This window comes from Athene noctua, chromosome 1, assembly GCF_965140245.1.
Source record: "Athene noctua chromosome 1, bAthNoc1.hap1.1, whole genome shotgun sequence".
In the NCBI taxonomy this organism is placed as follows: domain Eukaryota; kingdom Metazoa; phylum Chordata; class Aves; order Strigiformes; family Strigidae; genus Athene; species Athene noctua.
In genome coordinates, this window is record NC_134037.1 from 25,475,682 (window position 1) to 25,495,315 (window position 19,634).

General features: G+C 33.8%; 1 protein-coding gene across 1 annotated transcript in view; it reads right to left on the reverse strand.

The window, feature by feature from the left end:
* Positions 1-19,634, reverse strand: part of CSMD1 (CUB and Sushi multiple domains 1) — a 1,262,314-nt gene that overhangs the window by 12,178 nt on the left and 1,230,502 nt on the right. Inside the window, exons 58-66 of the mRNA XM_074922368.1 lie at positions 16,772-16,948; positions 15,655-15,834; positions 14,142-14,315; positions 12,965-13,138; positions 10,517-10,590; positions 7,239-7,350; positions 5,967-6,146; positions 4,243-4,287; positions 25-186 (exon numbers count right to left, since the gene is read on the reverse strand). Of these exons, the coding sequence (XP_074778469.1) occupies positions 25-186; positions 4,243-4,287; positions 5,967-6,146; positions 7,239-7,350; positions 10,517-10,590; positions 12,965-13,138; positions 14,142-14,315; positions 15,655-15,834; positions 16,772-16,948 (1,278 nt within the window). The remainder of the gene's footprint in view (positions 1-24; positions 187-4,242; positions 4,288-5,966; positions 6,147-7,238; positions 7,351-10,516; positions 10,591-12,964; positions 13,139-14,141; positions 14,316-15,654; positions 15,835-16,771; positions 16,949-19,634) is intronic.

Below are 19,634 nucleotides of genomic sequence, written 5' to 3' on the forward strand. Positions count from 1 at the left end.
TTTAACACCAAATTCTGAACCTACCTGATAATCTGAGTTGTATGTTGGATGCCTCAATGAATGTGGCATTCACTTTGCTGCTTGTAGTATTGAACCAATCAACAGTAAGAGTAGCAGGCTGTCTTTTTCCTAAGTATTCATAAAACCCTTTCCACAGTGAATTTATAAAAAACACATCTGAGGGAACTAAATAAAAGTGGGCAAAAAAGAGAGAAAGGAGTAAACTACAACAAAGTAGCAATCTTTCAATCCATACTTAAGTTCATTTTTTTGTTACAGCATTGATCCACTGCTCTAACAAAGTATTATGGAAAAATTTTACAATAGTAAAGACAATATATCTTATGACCTTTCCACACAATTGCTTATAACAGACTACACTCATTACAATATATGTTCTTAAATAACCTTGCATTTCATAGCTTGTGTGCTTCAGTGAATATCCTCAAGACCATGGAAAACAATGTTTTCTCCTAAAGTGCTGTATTTTTAAGGTATGATGAAAAAAAGGAGAGTAACATTCTGAAGTCAGGGATTCCTGGAGACACTGTCTTAGGCTATCCTTTTTGTTTCATGAATCTATTAAAGCAGCACTGTATGTGATTTTCAACTGAATATCAACTGAATATTCAACTGAATTAACTGAATTCCAGATAACAGTTTAGCACAAGGGTTTTTTCAGTCATTTTTAGACTCTACATCTTTCCTCTATACAATATTACTTCACTTATGAACAATGAAGTTGCCAGAGCAGGAACTTTTAAAACTAATGTTCTGATGCTTAGAAAGTGCAGTTTGAATAATCTGAAGTAAAGAACCTATAAAATGAAGCATGAATGATAGGAAGAAGTTTATGTATTTGTAATGTATTATGTAATTTATTTGATGTTATTGGTATTTTTCCTTTATACAGAAAAAAAAAAATATTTACAGGTCATTAAATGTTGTATTTTAAATATTTGGCTAAATCACCAACAGAGCAGAAAAAGTCATTCATTCAACAGTATCTGCAATATTAACATTAATTAAAAAAGAAACAGAGAGGAGAAAAAAATTATTAGTTGCTGTTATGTCAGATACATTTACAGGGTGTTACATGTCTTGAACGTTCATTTCTGCCCTACACATTGCTATATTTCTCCCATACACTTTTCTGTTACAACATTTGGAGAGGACTTCCTTCAGACATGATGGTTAAGTTAAACAAACAGTTAAGCTGGCCAAAAGAGACCAAACCCTCCTTCTGGCTAGGTAGCACCTAGTATCCCTGGGCAGCTTCTGGCAAGTGAAAATAGAGATTTTTCCACTTAGTTGTAGACTTTTGTAGCATTATAATTCGAAAAATAAAGTGTTAAGGTTCAAAATAAAACTTCATAAAAAGAACTGTTTAATCAATCACATGAGATCTTTACAAAATGACAACCCTAGCAACTATTAAAATTCACTCTTACTATCCATGATCACTACAAATGATACTTGCTAAGTAGCTAAAGACTGATATGAGAAGTGTTTCATACTCTTCTGACTAAACTCTTGAAATAAATTATTGGATGTTTTGCATTTTATCAAACTGAGCACATGTAAAGGCAGCTGTCTGTGTTAAAGAAAATTTATCACTGTAGGTATCCTGTGTATTCATTCTGAATAAATTCTGTGGATATTTCCTCCTCCACCTAACCACTGACTGCAAAAATTAATCAAAAAGAAACCTAGGTCAATAATACCGCATATTTCCAACAAAACACACTGATAGGCAGTATATCTGAAAATCTGATGACTGAGTAACCGTTGACTGTCTCTTAATAATATAATTACACTTCCTAGCACGCATTTCCAAAAGAGGAAAGATAATAACTTTTTCAGTGCCTTTTGCGTTCAAATTGTGCAAAAGCCACAAGCAAATGTTTTCTGCAAATATATGTATTCCGTAAAGGGTCTTTCAGACTATTTTTCCTACATATTTCTCATTGCTTTGCTACAGTAGTGGCATACACTAAATTTGAAACCTGACGTTTAAAAAATATACTAAAATTATTTTTATTTGCCTTTGCTTTTAATGAAAATTACTTTTATAAATGAGCAGACACTATATTTATTTTGCCACATTCAACATCTTCACTAACATCTCTAACCACTCTAATTGTCAATAATATCTGTTAGTCTTTGCAAAATAGTACCATTAACTCAGTATTTACAAAATTAGCACTTGCTGTAGATGAACAGAATCAATAGGGGAAGAAAATACATTTCTGCTTCCCCAGTCATGTTTTCGTAAAAGGTTAAAATGTACGTGCTGCAGTGTCATGGATGCTGCTCAGGAATCAGAGCGCTTTTGACCCAATTCTGCCAAGACCTTACAATGTCCCTGCCTTTCACACCCACTGTGGGCAAATGCAGAATGAGAAAAACAAACTGAGTATTATTATAGTAATACTGCACCAGCTGTGGATTCTCCTCAGAACATGATAAATGGGGAAACGTTTAGCTGCTCATTAAAATATCTTCCTAACTATTTTTGCAGAGAATACAAAGCAGTGAGAACCATAGGGACCAAACAGAGTAGTGTAGTTCTTAAACTTCACATGGGTATTGTGGGTATTCTTTAGTTACAACTTATACTCAGTTATGATTTACAGTATTGTAAAAATGATAGCTACTATTGCTTACAAAAACAAGAACTCTGACAAAAAAATAGCAATTCAATGAACAATAGTAAACATAATTTGTATTCAGATATCCAAAGGTGGGAAATCAGAACATGAATTTATTGTTACAAAACCTCTAGTCTAGCAATTAGTTTAATTCTATTTAAAATACAGGTAGCAGCAAATGGAATTCTACCAAAAGCCAAGATAATAAGGTAAAGAAAATTCTCCAAAATACATAGTGTTCTATACTAAATAGAATTCACAATCTAAAAGACACAATAATAGTGCAGACTTGGTTTTTAAAAACAACTTGAAATTCTTCCTTGCTAATTACTGTCATTTTTTACAGTTTCAGTACTCTGCTTACTCTTACTGGCATTTTCAATCTTAATATTTCATATTTAGAAAAATGTCTTTCAAATACTACTTACTTATCAAAACTAGTTATAAGTGACATGATGTGGTGTGAATTGATACTGATTGTCTATGTAGTGAATATCTTTGGAGACTTGGTTTAAATTTTAATTTGGTATTGATAATTCAAAACCTGTGTGGTAGCAGACTACTGCATACCTTAAGTGTTCGGTGAGCTGAATCCTCCAATAAATGAAGACTGTATACTAATTATAATGAATGCACATTATATCCTGCTTTATTGTGATTCTGTAAAAATAATACATTTTAGAAGAACTCATTTATGGCTTCACCTGACACTCACTAATAAACTCAACAGGAAGGTTAATTATTAGCAGAAACACCTTTTTATCGCGTCTACTCTACAGAGTCCTTCTGTGAACTGCCATGAGTGTGAACCATTAATCTTACTTTCCCTGCAGCTTGCTAAAATACAGAATTGCAAGCTCATTTATTTGGTGAAAACTCATTGTTAAATAAGTCAGTAAAAAATAATAGGCCTCTCATTTTCTGAAAACGAACCTAAAAGATCTACATTAGTGATTTCTCAGATGTATTTGTTCTATTTTGTCACTGGCAGGAAGAAAAGGTTAACTGCACACATATTCATGAAGAGGCATAGAAAAACGGGAGTAACGTTTCCCTGCTGTTGGTGGTCCACACAGTTTAGGAAATCCTACCTTAGAATACCTTAAGAATTTCCATGAAATGAAGGCCAGAAAAATTTCTAAAACTGATTGGGGGTTTTTGGGGTTTTGGGGGGGAGTTTTTTTGTCATTTCTTACATTTGCAATGTCAAGGACAGATCTTTAACCTAACCCACTCTCTGCAATTATAGTTTACTCGCATTATAAGGCTCTCCATTATAGCGATCTCTCTGATATAAAACTACATGAAATATGGGGTTTGTGTATATATGCTTTATCTTTTTTGGCTTGACCGGCTTTTTTGTGCAATTCACAAAATTGGTACTGTAGAAGTTAAAAAATGTTGCTTGGTAATTTCACAGATTAGGTTTTACATGGCACCTGTTTTTATGAAAGACCTCAACATTTATATTCCTCTGAAATAAGTAATAAATACTTAAATTAAATATTGGAAATAGTTTTATTATGCATAGCAATCTAGGGTGAAAATCAGTTTAATTTATTTAGATCTAAAACTCTTCTTGTATACAAACCTGGAGTTTTAGTTATTGTTTCATTAACTTCTCTCACTCCTTTACCTACAAGTAAAAAGACAAATTATCATTTTCATGAACATATTTGGTTTCTTTTTTAAATAGAATGTTAAAACAATGCCTCATGGATGCAATCATCGCTTATCCAGTAGAGCCATATTTAAAACAGAAATAACTGGCCTTGAATGCTTTACATGTTCAAACCTATACAATTACACCAAACTATCAGAAAATAATTAGGTAAACAACATTTTTACTGTGAAAAGTTGTCTGGCTAGTCAAGTATTTCACACATTAAGGCCTAAAAATTTTATATCAGTCCCAGTGCTATAAAAGAGAGCCTTATAGAGGGGACAAATACTATATCTAATTATGAATAATAGTATATTAAATATAGTAAAAATTTAGTTAATAAAGATTGATACATTTATAACACAAACCAGCAAAAGCTATATAGCTGGATTAAGATGGGAGGATCAGATATCATGGGAAAGGATCATGACCAGTATCATTTGCTATATTTCTGGTACACTCAGCAGAGTTATGTCCATTGAACCCAGATCAAGTTCTGGCATTGTATCATTAGCCACTTTAAAAAGGCTAATGTCCCATAGGAAGATTTGGTCTTGCCTGTTTTTTTTTCTTTAGGAGCAGAAACTCACTGATTAGACTGGTCAAATGTTAAGTGTGGGGCATTCAAGGAGAATTATACCTAAAGACTGTAAGCCAATTAAAAAAAAAAAAATAAAAACAAATTCTTGCTTATAGAAATGTTTTCCATAACTAAGTTTAAATTTAAAAAAATAAAAACCAAAAAGCAAACAAGATTGTTTATCTTAAATTATTAATTATATAATACCCATGAAGAATCATCCTTTGGGGAACTAGAATAAGAATATACATTTTTATGTAGATCACATGTCTTGACAATGTTGAAACAAAGAAGTCTACCCATACATTAATGAAAATCAAATATTGTTCAAACATCAAATCTATTTAGTGTTCTCTGACATATTAGAAGTAAAAATTATGTTGCAAACATCTTTCCCATGGCATCTGACTATTTTTCCTTTATTCATATTCTAAATAGAATTTTGTTTTATTTTTCTGAATTGGGAACTTATAGCCATGTTTATTCGCATGTGAAGAGCAAATCTATCCCTCATAACTATATACTTAGACTTATCTACCAAAACTATATGAAATTTACATTGATATAAATAAAAGTGGAATCTGGTGCAAAGATGTATTTATTTTTTTATTTTATTGTTCATTTTTATTTTAAAACATTTTCTTAAACAAAAAGCATTCCTGAATGAATTTAAAAAACAAGGTATGAAATAACTTTTTTGTTCTTAATAGAGAATCATACATTAAACACTGAATACTTTGAAATACTCCTTAAAACTATGACATAAAGATAAATACAGTTAAAAGTAATACTTTCTATTTGTTAAGTTTTGTTTGCTGTTGTTAGGGATAAACTTATTTATGCATGCCGGTGCATTTACATGCATATATCCTCATGTTTTCCTCCATGAATTCTAGATGCTATGCTCACTTTTATTTCTTCATCGTTTCTTTCATAAAGCAAAAGCTGTCGTGTCATATGTGGCTTTAAATACCAAGTGGAAAAAATTAATCCTACTCTATAAAATAAAAATTTCAGGGAAAATGAAATCCAACCAAGTAGGGCCCAACATATCACTTGAGTAATGACTTACTTTTACAAATAGGTGATTTTCCTGTCCATTTCATATCTGGTTTACATGTCCGATGCTCTGATCCACCAGCAAGAAAAAATCCTGGCTGACAGGTATACACCAAAGTATACCCTAAAGTAGGAAGATCTATTGCTTTCACATCTACATGTGCCGGTGTCTCTGGCTGCCTGCAAGCATGAGCTGCAAAGGGTTTTTTAGAGTTAGAAAACGTGGTGGTAAACAGTTTCCATAGGATTAGACTATGCAATTTGAAATAAACGAATGGCAACTTACTCCCTTTCATTATGTAAACTTTGTACACATTTTAGAAATGTCAAATTGCTATTACCTGTAAAATTAAAGCTCTGATGTATAGGTTTATTATTGTGGGAAGATGGAAATGATACTATCACGTATTTTTAAATAATACACCAAAATTAAATCATGATAGGAAACAAAAAAGAGCTAAGATGAAGGGAAGCACGTGCCATTGTACATGGTGCAGTGATTGGTCCTGTGAATTATTGTACTGTCATAGCTTCAAGCATCACTTCCACTCAATGTTTTGAAAATTAGAGTGCTTATTGTGCTAAATAAATCTATTAAAAATTTCAATTGAAATAAATGTTCCATAGGAAGACTTTGTCATACTACATTGATTATAACAGATATGGTTGCACAGCGTGCTTCTTTCTCTGTGCTCCATGCTGTTCATTTATAACAGCTCAAAGGTTTGAAATAGGATAAGAATCTAAGGTCATTCTAATGAATCACTATTAGCTTAGTTCACTGTATTTTAATACAATAGTTATTTGATGTCTTCAAAACCATACAGAGCTATAAACACATTAATCATTTGCATAACCATGCATAGCCCAGAAAAGCTGAATTTTGCTGAGTTCTAGTTTATGATTCACAAAACACTAACCAACAAAATAGCCCCCTGCATATTTCAGGCCACTTTCTGTTCTCTATTAATCCAAAACACAGAGAAAATCTAGTTTAATTTAAAGCAATTAATGCAGTGGGTTAATGAGGACAGACTTTTTAGAGTAAAACTGATAGAATTATTTTGAACTTCATGAAAACAAAAGAAGAAAAATCTTACTTCAAATTAAGATCCCAAATACAGATTTTGTCTTAGAATAGGAAACAAAAAACATTTGAAAATACTTTTTAAAATAAAGTTTACTTTTTGGTAGTATATAATTTATTATGAACCTCCATATGCATCACAGTAACTCTTTTAAAATTGCATAGTGTTCTAACTCATTAAATAAGTAACAGACTTACGAATGCATTCAGACTGTATGCCACTCCAAGTTAAGTTAGCAAGACAAGAACGGGTGGTAGATCCCTGAATATGATAACCTTTTCTGCATCGGAAAAAGACTGTGCTCCCAACCTAAGGATCAAAACAGAATATTAGATAAAAGAGGTATCTATCATGTGTAGTCAGATATCAAGACACTGATAAGCTACTAGATAGATATTTTTAAAAATAAAAAGGTATTTTTTTTTACAGTTTCTAGAGTTAACTTTTTTTTTTTTTTTTTTTTTTTAACGTGCTGAAAAGTTTGAGCAATTGGTATTTTGTAACCTTATTTAAAAGCCATAAGTGGAAAAACATTGACAAGGCTGTGCACATGGAAAAGAACAACACTCATACATTTCAGATTATCAGTTTGTCAGTCTGACAGAAGCAAATTAAATGACCGACATGTCTCTCTTTCCTGTACAACACTGCATATATTTCAGTATACCTTGACCATAAAGTCTGTTTCAGAGGTTTCTCATCGTGTGACTTGACTAAAAATGGTTTTTAAGAGAAGAAAGAAAAAAATATTAAGAATTGTTCCATCTACAGATAACTTCACTAGAGAAAACTCCATGCCACAATTCCTTGAACTGCATTTGTTACTATAAACTATCCAAGTCTTACTTGAATCGTTCAGCTAGCAGGGTGATGTTATAGAAAGCCTTCCTATGGTCAACTGTGATATGACCTTCCTCAGAAGAAAAGGTAAAGTAACTGAGAAAACTCTGGACTTCCACTGAGAGCAGAAATTCATGAAGAGGACATGTGATGAAGAATTTGCATGTGATGAAAACTGCTTGTGATGAAGAATGTTCCTAACATATGAGAGAGAAATTGTGTGGAAAATTCTAGTAAAATGGATTAATTTATGGTATTGACAAAAGTAATCAGAATATAACTCCAGGCCAAGATATTTAAGGATGAAAGGCTGAGAATTGTTTTCATTTTGGATAAAACACCCTGGCAATAAATATGATCAGACTAAATTTAAAAAACGCACAAAAATTAATATTACTTGAAATTATACGACTTATTAATAAAGTAACATATCACATGGACAAATGCAAGTCAGTTGCAAATGAGTAGTGATCAATGCATATTAATAAAATAGCTTTCAGGTATGTAAATGCAGATTGCTCTACACTGCAAATATCATAGAAGAACTTCAGTAGACATTAAAAATGGACAGTTATCTTCAAAAGTGGATACCTGTTACCTATATACTCAGTTACATTAAAACAGGTTATCCTGATAGATGTTCAGCAAACGCAACACCAATTCTCCCTGAAGTGGCTTGGGAAATTCACTGATACTTTTAAAGGTCAAATTGCTGATATGGTTTTGTAGACTTCTCTCTCTCTATTTTTAAAACATATTCACCTCTCTATCTTACCAAGGACACACAGCATGTCATTAGTAGAGACTCCAACAGTGTGGCATGTCTTGACTCTAACTAATCTTGTTTCTTGTGAAATTGCCAATTCTGGTATCAGTAAATAATGATGAGCTGCAAATATTTCCTCACTGATCCAAAAGACAAAGCAAAAAACTAATGTCTAGGTTCAAGGTAGAGTTGTATGTGTTTCGCATTTTACAAATAAAAGTAAAAATAAAAGCAGTGCACTCTTTGTATAACATTTGGATGAAAAACATTGGAGGCATTTGTAAGAGTCACAGTGCAGTGAAGCATAAAATGCACAAAATGCACAAAATGAATGGGGCAAGACAGGCTGCTGGTAGATAGGGGAAAACCCTTCAAAGGTCTGCTGCCTGTCATTACACCTTTCTGTAATGAGAAAAGACTTAAAAGCTGGATTACAGAAGCTTGGCTAAATCATACAAACAGGAAGCCACACTAATCACATACGCCCTCCCCATCTACTTCACTAGTAATTGGAGAGAAGTCTACATCTTGTTGTACCAGATAGTGATCTGAGAACAAAAGAACATATGAGAAAGACTAAATACAGAACACATGAAAACCTATTATTGTTGCCTCTAGAGGTGAATAAGAAGAGAAAATTAGCTTTCATGTTCAACAGGCATTAGAATAGTGAATTGGCCAGTACAATTCTGGTATTAAAGACAACTTTATGAGGCAGAGAGGAGGAGAGAAAGAAAAAAACCAAAAAAAACCCCAACCCCCCAAAAAAAACAACACCCAGACATAAAACAGAAAAACCAGCAAACCTCTAATCAAATTAGGTGCAAAGATTAGAGTTTGTTTTGAAATGATGATGGGACAGGTACAAGGTCCAGATGAGACAACATACAGAAAGTCAACTGTACTTGTTACTGGAAGAGACTACCTATTACTAGAGGTGTTACCTCACCTTAGGGGTGAGGCCACAAGATGTGGCTAGGGGAGAAATGCCTTGGCATTTGCAAGCCAGGTAGGAGCAGAAGGTGAAGAGCTGACAGCAACAGCAAGGACAGACCACAATTGCAGGAGAGGGAGGGTACCAATAACCAGAGGAAATTACAGAAGGGATTTTTTGAAAAACAGTTCTACTGGCTTGATTGTAATACCATGTGTCACACTGCCCTAAGTTCAGAAATAAGCAGATAACTCAAACAGAACATATTTTAGATTCCAATTACAAATATTTACACCTGAAGAATCTATCCACATGAGGTCAATCAGTCTATATAATGACTGTGGATTGGTCATTGTTGCATCTACTTTTATTTCCTCAGTCACTTTCCCGGCTGTCACTTAGTAAACTAATAACCTGTGAGGAATTTGGAAATTACAGAAAAGAAATTCATCAAAGAGAACCTGGATCTAACGCATAGAATAATTATATGATCTCTAACAGAATAAAAAATAGCATGAATTGTTAATTTAGTAAAGCCACTTGCTGACTCTTTTGTCAAGGGCTACATGGCCTTTGGATCAGACAGGTTTTTGGTTGTTAGGTATTTACTGACTATTCATCAATGTATGAAAGAATTATGATCATAAAGAAAAGTAACTATGTCATATCATATTAGGTGATCAATTTATAAATAGTCCTCCCTACTGAAGTCTCCTAAAGGACTGAACACATGACATATTACAAGGTTAGAAGATTTTTCTTTAAGCTGTATTTTAAAAAAGAAAGCTTAGAATGAAGCATGAGTTTTTATTAAAAAGGAGTGCAAATTTCCTACATTTTACATCAGACATTTAAGTCTACAGATAATTTAATATATTTGTAATTCTTAAATGCATCTTCATTTTAGAAAGCTAATAAATAAAAGAAAGAATTACCTCATAACCTCTGGAACTGTTTTGTATTCCAAAATGCGGAGTACCAGGGTCTGTACATGTGTTGTGAGCTGGATCTAACGTAAACGTGAAACACAACAGATATTATTATGGTATAGAAAGAATACTCTAAAACTGTTTGGAAAGATTAAGTCATTTCATCAATGTCTAATGATGACAAAAATTGAATTTTTAATGGAATTTGTGTATTTATATATATTATATGTGTGTATTTATATATGTTACATTTGTATTTCCAAGACAGATCATAATACTTTTTTTCAGTACATTGCCATTATTTAAGGGTATTTTTTGCAGGCATCTTTGGCAGTGTAGACTTTAGCATTAGGATTGCATTAAGTTATGCTAAGCTTATCCTTTTAAGCCTTTTTGAATACCTAATATATCCCACTATTTACAATGCAGGTGGAACATGCAGGAAAATCTTTTCCTTCTTTCCCAATTAACAGTTTAATGAAGTTAGATTTCTTTAAAAAAACCTAAAAAACAAAGCCCAAACCAGCCTGATTTCTTATAGCAGGTAAAATACTTAATTTTTTGATAGAATATTTTTCTATGTCACCAAGAAAACAAGTTTCAAATGAACTACAGCTTTGTTGCTGGAGAATGAAAAGAAAGTCCCCCGACAAAAAAAAAAGGCAAGCCAACAGCATATAACTGATTATCTGACGATCAGTTTCATGAACAGAATTTAAAGCAGCCTGAAACTATTTTCAACTCAGCAATGTCCACTTCAGATTCTGATGGCGTATTTGCTTTGAGGTTGCCCAGTCACATCCACTAGGTAAGCAGCACAGGAGCTCATCCAGTGGATCTTTCTGTACTATGTACTTCTTGGCAAGTAAGTCTGCTTTTGTGCTGACACTGTTTTATGAAGAACACAGCTTGGGACTATATTTCACCTGTAACCATTTTATTTTTCTGTAGAGGGAAAACTGAAGTTATCATGTACAATAACATAATATAACACTTCAGTTTTGGTCAACTTCCATTTTCAATGTTGACCATGAGTAGAGCATAATAACTCAACTGGACTGATATTTACCAAAGGGTTCAAAAGCTAGGTGTATGTTGCGCTAATGTGTGAGAACAAAAATGAAACTTATTCTGGACCTTGAGCTGTTTGAACAGCTCAAGAACTTTTTACAGATTATCATCAGCTGGAATGCTATTGCTAATAATAGAAAGATGAAGCTGAACGGACTTTTTAAGGGATGTTTCATCTGCAGAAACAGTAGGGAAAAAAAGGAAGAATTCTCAAAGTATTTTAAGGAAATTATCAATATCCAGAGATAGAAAAGCTTGCTATCATTTGCCATCATATGGCACTTCTAGGCAGAGGTCTAGGTATTGTTCACTGACCTTATTTTTCAAATTGCTTAACAATAGTATCTGTAAATATTTTAGATGGTCTAACATTTTCTTTTTACAATTACACAAAAACAATGATGTAAAAGAAATGCTTATGTCTTTGATGTAGTATTTTCCATGTGCTTCTATATTATGCTATATAAAATATAAATGGAAATGTCATTATGACATTTTGATTCTTCACAATAGACCTGAGATTTAGGTTTTGTAAACATTCTTGCCTCTGTTACAATATATAGATATAAGATGGATTGCCCAGTTTATAAAAACCAAGGACAGAAGGAGTTTTGAATTCATATCAAAGAATTGCATTGAGTGTTAAAGTCTTAATTTACAAATACAGGTTGCTTTCAATAATCATGCTTACCATCTTTTTCCAGAATGCCTACCCCAGCTCTTCCACATAGCCAATATCTCAGCCACAGCAAATTATACAAATGGGCTACAGTCTGTATCTGAATGTGTTTGTTTAGAAATATCAAAGATGATTGATTCTGATGTCAGTGGCAATTACAGGTGTCCAGCGTTTTTCTGTTAGTCTGATTATGTAACATGCTAAAAGTATATCAGTTACACATCAGTCAGTGAGAAACTGATAGTACTTGTCAGTTTATCGGTATTTCAAAAGATCAGATGCAGCATGTTTCACGCTTTTGAGCTGTACAAGCCACTTTCACAAAATCCAAAACCCTTTTTGATTTATAATTGTTTCTGACAAATGCCTATAACTCTCCAATGACAGAATCTGATCTTTAATCTGCCAAAGTCTTCAGTGTATCTAAGAGTCTAAAAATAGATGGAACTAATGTATGCACTTCCACTTATTGACTTTCTACATTTCCAGCAGACAAGCAATCATGTAAATTTACAAATTACTTCATATGTGATTGTGTTTATCCTAAAATTTTTATCCTGAAAATATAACCTTATTTACCCAGTTCTTTTTATATTACACAGACATGTTCTATATGTGGAAAGCTAATTGCTAGATTTATGATACTGTAATAGTTTATCAAGAATATTCTCAGTAGAAACAGCATAAGCAGTGGTAGTTATTACCAATGCATGTTGGCTGAATTCCACTCCAAGTACCATCTGCTTGACAGAATCTTCTTGAAGAGCCTATCAGAATAAAAGGAGGTCTGCACTGAAAGCTAACTTCAGATCTGTAGGTGAAACTTTTTCCACTGAGACGTCCTTCTGCTGGAGTACCAGGATCACCACAGAACACAGCTAATACATAAAAAAGGAAAGAAAAAAAAGGTTATTAAAAACTGCACACGCTTCAGGCTGAAGTATTCTACATTGTTTTATGTGCAAGTTAGGCATACTGAATATGAGTGCAAATACTATGTTCATTTGTCTGTGTAGGATTGTAGCTCAGATTAATTCTTGATGGCAATTTAAAATTAATTGTCACTGTTATAGTTACTATAAGCATAAAACTTAACCTGGAAAAATAGACCTTTTAATTGAGACACTTAAATGCTGATTAGATTTGAATGACAAAGTAATCTCAAAGTAGACAATACTATATTGTAATGCTTCAAAATGTATCCAGTTTTCACATCAGTCACCCTCAGCTGAGTAGGCTGGAAATTTTTTCCCTGATTAAGTAAAGGAAAAATGTTTGTCAGTGTCCTGACAAGAACTGAAGGACAAAGAGATGAGCTGACAGATTTAGAAGAAGCTGAAAACCAAATACAAACAAGGTATGAGTGTATGTACTCATCTTCAGGAAATAAAAAATAATTTAAAAAGAAAAGCATGATTTAATATTTTAAATAATTTAAATATTACAAAATTTATAAATATTATTAAAAATTATTTAAAAAGAAAAGGCTATGAGCTTAAAGGTAAGGATTCTTGTTTCACCTGTTAATGCGAATGGAAATAAAGAAGAAAAAAGGAGAAGTGCAAGGGAAAATTTTATTCATGCTCACCACAAGTCAAATTCAGAAAGATTATCAGTAAGACAAATGGTGATGGGTCCAATTAGGAATAGATGAAGGTGACTTTTGGGGAAAGGAAGAAGACCATGACCTTAAATGGGCACAATCCCTCCATTTCATAACAAGGTATACTTTCTGGAGGAGGGAGAGAGAGAATCCTGCAGTTGTCCATATATTGGTGGATCTAGCTAAGTCCTTTTTAAACTGTGAGAAACTGACTGGAGCACAACACAACTGACTGCAGCTTTGGTAAATCCCAACACAACTGTACCCTGAAAACTTACGCAAACATTGTGGGATGTCTCCCCGCCAAATTCCTTGACCCTCACAGGAGAGAATAGCTGTGTTAGATAGCTGATAGCCTTCTGCACAGCTGTAACTCACACTGGCACCCCAGCGATAATCAGATCCTTCCACTTTCCCATAGAGTACTGGTGGAGGGGGGCCACAGGTAATAGCTGTGTCACAAAAAGAAAAGTTATCATTTCAAGACTTTATAGAGTTTAAGAGAATGCAACATAATATCTACTCATACTTTTGAAACTAAAAATAATATTTAATGCTGTGCAGTTCCAACAAGGCATTCCTGTGTCGACAAAGCAGCCTGTAATAGAGAGAAAACTAATTTAAATACAAAAATACCACCTCTAGGTTCAGGAAGTCCCTCAGCTCTAGGTTGCTGGAAGCCAGAAGAGTATATAGCTTATCCAGTTCTGACTCTCATCCCTATATATTCATTACTGATCATTATTGGAAACAGGCTACTGAGCTAGGCAAAAGTTTTCAATAAATATAATTTATTTCAATAAATACGTTTCTATGATTCTATGATTCTAAATATTTACATGTTACTTTAAACTAGTTTTCCAGCACTATTTAAAGCCCTTAATATGACTTTGTTCATTCACCTGCTCATTTTCTAAGGCTTTCAGCACACAATGGACATTGACATAATTGGTAATTAGTGGCTGAGGCTCTTTAAAATATATTCTCACGTTTTCCAGCTTCAGAAAGAATGCCCAAAATTATGAAATCTGGAAGGACCAAGTTTACATTTACACATCAGTTCTTTCAGCAAAGAGCACAACCGTAAAATGACTCAGTCAGTGATTTTTACAACAGAAAATGCAGTCAGTTGAATACATCTGCCAAAATTTAATTACTAGGCTAGACTTAGACATCACTTTAAAGGAGTGCTAGATGAGTTGGCAGTCTAGGCCTTTTATAAGCAAAAGATGCCCTAGGCTATTAAATTTAGTCCCTGAGCTCCCATAGTAGTGCTAACAATTTTCATGAGGCTGCCTTATTTGCCTTTCAGCCTCATCCCCACTATGACCTTTATGTTATTACTTGTAATTAGCTATTCGTGAATCATTTTTTTGGTCAATTTATAATGACTACGTTACTGCAACAAGGGAATCTTTATAGAAACTTTGGTTTGCAGAATCCCTTTACAGAATTTTGGCCATCCAATTCAAGATAAAAGGGCCCAAAAAGCAAAATGGGTACTTCATTCCTAGCATTTTAAATTGAGCACTCCGAAAATCTTCATCGCAGAGTGTTTGATTCTACTGTAGTCATTCATGTTGCTATTCTGACTGGTATTATACCACAGCATATGTGCAAAATAGATACAAATTTTACACAGATACTTATCTAAATATTTTAGCTGCATTTGCATGTTAATTGTCCTAGAGACTATTTTGACAATTTTTTATACATAAAGACACTGATTAGTGATTTTTCACATATAGCATCAAAACAGTATTTATAAATTATTTAAGTTCAAAAGCACACCTTTGCAAATTGGTTTACTCTGGTTCCAAGTGCTGTCTTTTATACAACGCATGGTGGATGAACTGGCAGGCTCCATCAAGTATCCTGGATTGCACTGATAGCTGACTGTCTTATTAAAGGTAAAATCATTTCCAAACTGAATGCCATTTGCTAATGCACCTGGATCTCCACAGCTGATCACTAGTGAGGAAAAGAAAAAAGAGATTTTTTTTTTTTCCAATGAACATGTAATGAAACATTCAACTATATAATAGCTAATGTCCTTTTTTTATATTTTAGTGTACAAAACAAGAAAAAAATGGATTAATATATTTTACGCAAAATCAAAAGCATAATTTCTAATTCTTAACTATAAGTCATATTTTTGAAGCATTGCAATATCATGGGTCAAATATTATGTTCCTTAAATACACTAGCTTAAGCTGCTATGCTCTACTGCTACTGCAGACTGTTGGTAGTTTTCACAGGACTTTTCTTTCCTTTACACATTATGCCTAATGTTGATGGTGCAATGCAATTCCAACAGTTAAGAAATTATTCTTTTTTTTTTTTTTTTAATCACTGTACTGACGTACTGTGGGTCTGGCCCTGTCAGTGAGGCCACTGGCCCTGCTTGCTTTGCATCATCCCTCTGCTCACTACATGCTTTTCCTGATGGAGTAGCCCAACCTCACTGCTCCGTTTCTTGGTCCTTAGAAGAATGGTTTTCAGTCAGATCTGACTTATCTGGCTCACAATAAAAAATGGCATAGTAATGTATCAAGTTAGGTAAAACTGATTTAGAACTGCCAGAAATTCATTCTCTGTACCTAAGCCAAAAAAAAAAAAAAAAAAAAAAAAAGCTAAAGGAAACTCTAAAGTTGGGAATAATGTTATATTTTCAATGTTGGCATTCATGAGGTAAGCAAATACAGAAAAGTTATATATGTATCCATTTTTCTATCTATCTGGAAATATCTACCATGTATTGAAAGGGCACGTATCTTTAGATACATAAAATATTCATGTATTTCAAGACAGATGAATGGAAAAAAATGTGCTACTTTTATCTAATAAAATAATAATTTTCAGTAGGAAAGGTGGTTAAGGCCTTAGAAGAAGAAAGTTTAATTCTGACCTGTGCAGTCTGGAGCAGTGCCAGTCCATGTCCCGTTAGCAGTACAGTGTCTAGTAGTTAGCCCTGAAGTTTTATAACCTTCCCAGCAGGCATAAATCACTGAGCTGGAGAACAATATCCCATCAGTGTATATTATCATACCATTGGCTGGGGTGCCAGGGTTTCCACAAGATACAGCTGTGAAGAAAAGGTTAAAAAAAAAAAAAACAGTAGTTCCATGAAAGGTGACTAAATGGGGGTAAAACAAATAAACAAAAAAATTAGGTCAATAATAATAATAATCATCATCATCATCATCAACATCTATAGCAAGTTTTACTAAGAAAATGCTTAATATGTACATTCTTGAATTAATATCTTCTTTGTTTTTTCAATTGCTGATTCAGATACTTTGCTTGTATCTGTATTTGTTTCACTCCACCTAATACAGTCACTGGAGAGAATAAAGCTCATTCAGAAATTTCTGACAGACCTGTGCCTCTGTTTTGCCTTTGGGCACATTTTTTTACTCTCTTCCTGTCTTCTGGTATCTCCTCTTTCAATTGTGAAAATACATAAATAGTAAATTATGATCTTACTGTCTATTTCTGTTGAATCAAGAAAAGAACATACATTCTGTATTGGCCTCCATATCACATTCTGTATTGGCATCCATATATTTTAGGCATCTGTAGCTATACATTATGGCAATGATTATGTTTCAGCTTCATACATCCGAGATTTGACAGTGGTTTACTTTGATTACATTTTGGATTTTTTGGAAGGGTTTAGTGTATTTTTTTTCCAATGTACCAGCCAATCATGACAAGAAATTTTTTGTTTGTTTTGAATTTTTCTAACAACTTTCTTCTAAAGCATCTTTATTTTGACCATCCCAGAAGACAACACACTGGCAAAAGTATGATAACCTTCAACTTTTGGACAGAGACTACTCCTTTTCATAAGACTAAAGTAAAACTATCATGAGGTTAAGTGATTAACAGGGTTAATCTAGAATTAGTAAGAAATGAGCATCTAAATCAAACTGCTTCCTTCAGTCTTCCACAAAGCATCAAATGGTTTGTGAGACTGGGGGCATACATCAGCTCTCTTGCACATCTTTCAAGAACTGGCAACTCTTTCTACTCTTCCTACAGCACAAATAGGTGTGGTCTCTTGAGAAGTGAAATACACTGTCTAATACAAAGATATAATAAAATATAAATATGATTAAATTTAATGTCTTGGAATATTGCAGTGGATTAGCCTTGGTTAACAGCAAAATGCCCACCCAGCTTCTCACTCACTGCCCCCTTCTTAGCAGGATGATAAAGCTCATAGGTTGAGATAAAGACAGGGGAACTGCTTACCAATTACCATTGTGGGCAAAACAGACTCAACTTGCGGACAGTTCCTTTAATTCATTGACAGTTAATATAGATTTGGATAAGGACAGTAAGACAAACATTAAACCAACACCTTTTGTCCCCTCTTTCCCAGGGTTAACTTAATTCCTTCACTTCAAGCTCCTTTACCAGCCCCACGATTGGAACAAAGGGCACAGAGGATGGGGAGTTAGAGTCACTACACAGCAGTTGTCTCTGCTGCTCCTTCCTCCTTACAGAACTGGAGAAATTGCAGTCATAATCATACCCTGGGCTGCATCAAAAGAAACGTGACCAGCAGGTTAAGGGAGGTCATTTTCCCCTTTTAGTCCACTCATGAGATTCCCATCTGGAGTATTGTGTTCAGCTTGGAGTGCCCAGTAAAAGAAAGGCATGGACCTGTTACAGTGGGTCCAGAGGAGGGCCAGAAAAATGAAGGAAGACTGAGAGAGTGGGGTGGTTCAGCCTGGAGAAGAAAAGGCTTCAGGGAGACCTTACTGTGGCCTTTCAATACTTAAAGGTGGCTTATAAGAAAGATGGAAAAAGACTTTTTATCAAGGCCTGTAGACACAGAACAAGGGGTAATGGTTTTAAACTCAAAGTAGGTAGACTTAGATTGGACATAAAAAAGAAATTATTTAGTATACAGGTAGTGAGACACTGGAAAGAGGTTGCTTAGTGAAACGGTGGATGCCCCCTCCCCGGCAGTGTCCAAGGCCAGGTTGGACGGGGCTTTGAGCAGCCTGGTCTGGTGGAAAGTGTCCCTGCCCATGGCACAGGGCTTGGACTAGATGATCTTTAAGGTCCCTTCCAACCCAAACCATTCTATGATGCTACGATAATACTAATAAAACAAATTAAAGACTATGTGGAGATACCGGTCAAGGTACCACACTGAGCTGCATTAGGAAAGCTTGGATGCATTCATTAAGGCTAAATATGCTTATGGAATTTACATGAAGACAACAAGTCTTCAGATGCTTAACATTTCACAACATGATAATTTGACAGTAAGTGACTATAAAATAATCTTTACACTACTTATCTATTTATTTCATTTCCTTATATTTGCTTAATACAATTTATCACATCTTCCTATTTATGTGAATTAGATAAAGTAACTTTTCAAACATTCTTGGAAAACAATAAGTAATTTTAAAACTGAATCTAAAGTCTTCCACTACTGCTTTCCAGTTCTGACAGTGCATAAAAGTGTAAAAATCCTTTGTTATATTTTTTTATCTCATTCTAATATGTGACTTCCAGAAATACATCTCTGTTGTATTTCTTCTGAAAGAGCCTGTATAAAAATAGTATATCTCATAGAAAATTAGTCTAACTTATGTGGAGAAATATACATTAACTTATACTTAGTTATGAATACAACATTATTTTATGATCTGTTCAGCTCTGGATGCATAGACAATACATAGAGAGAAGATGAAAATATCATAGAAGATGGATGACAGATTATCACTCCATTTTCATATCTTTAATCA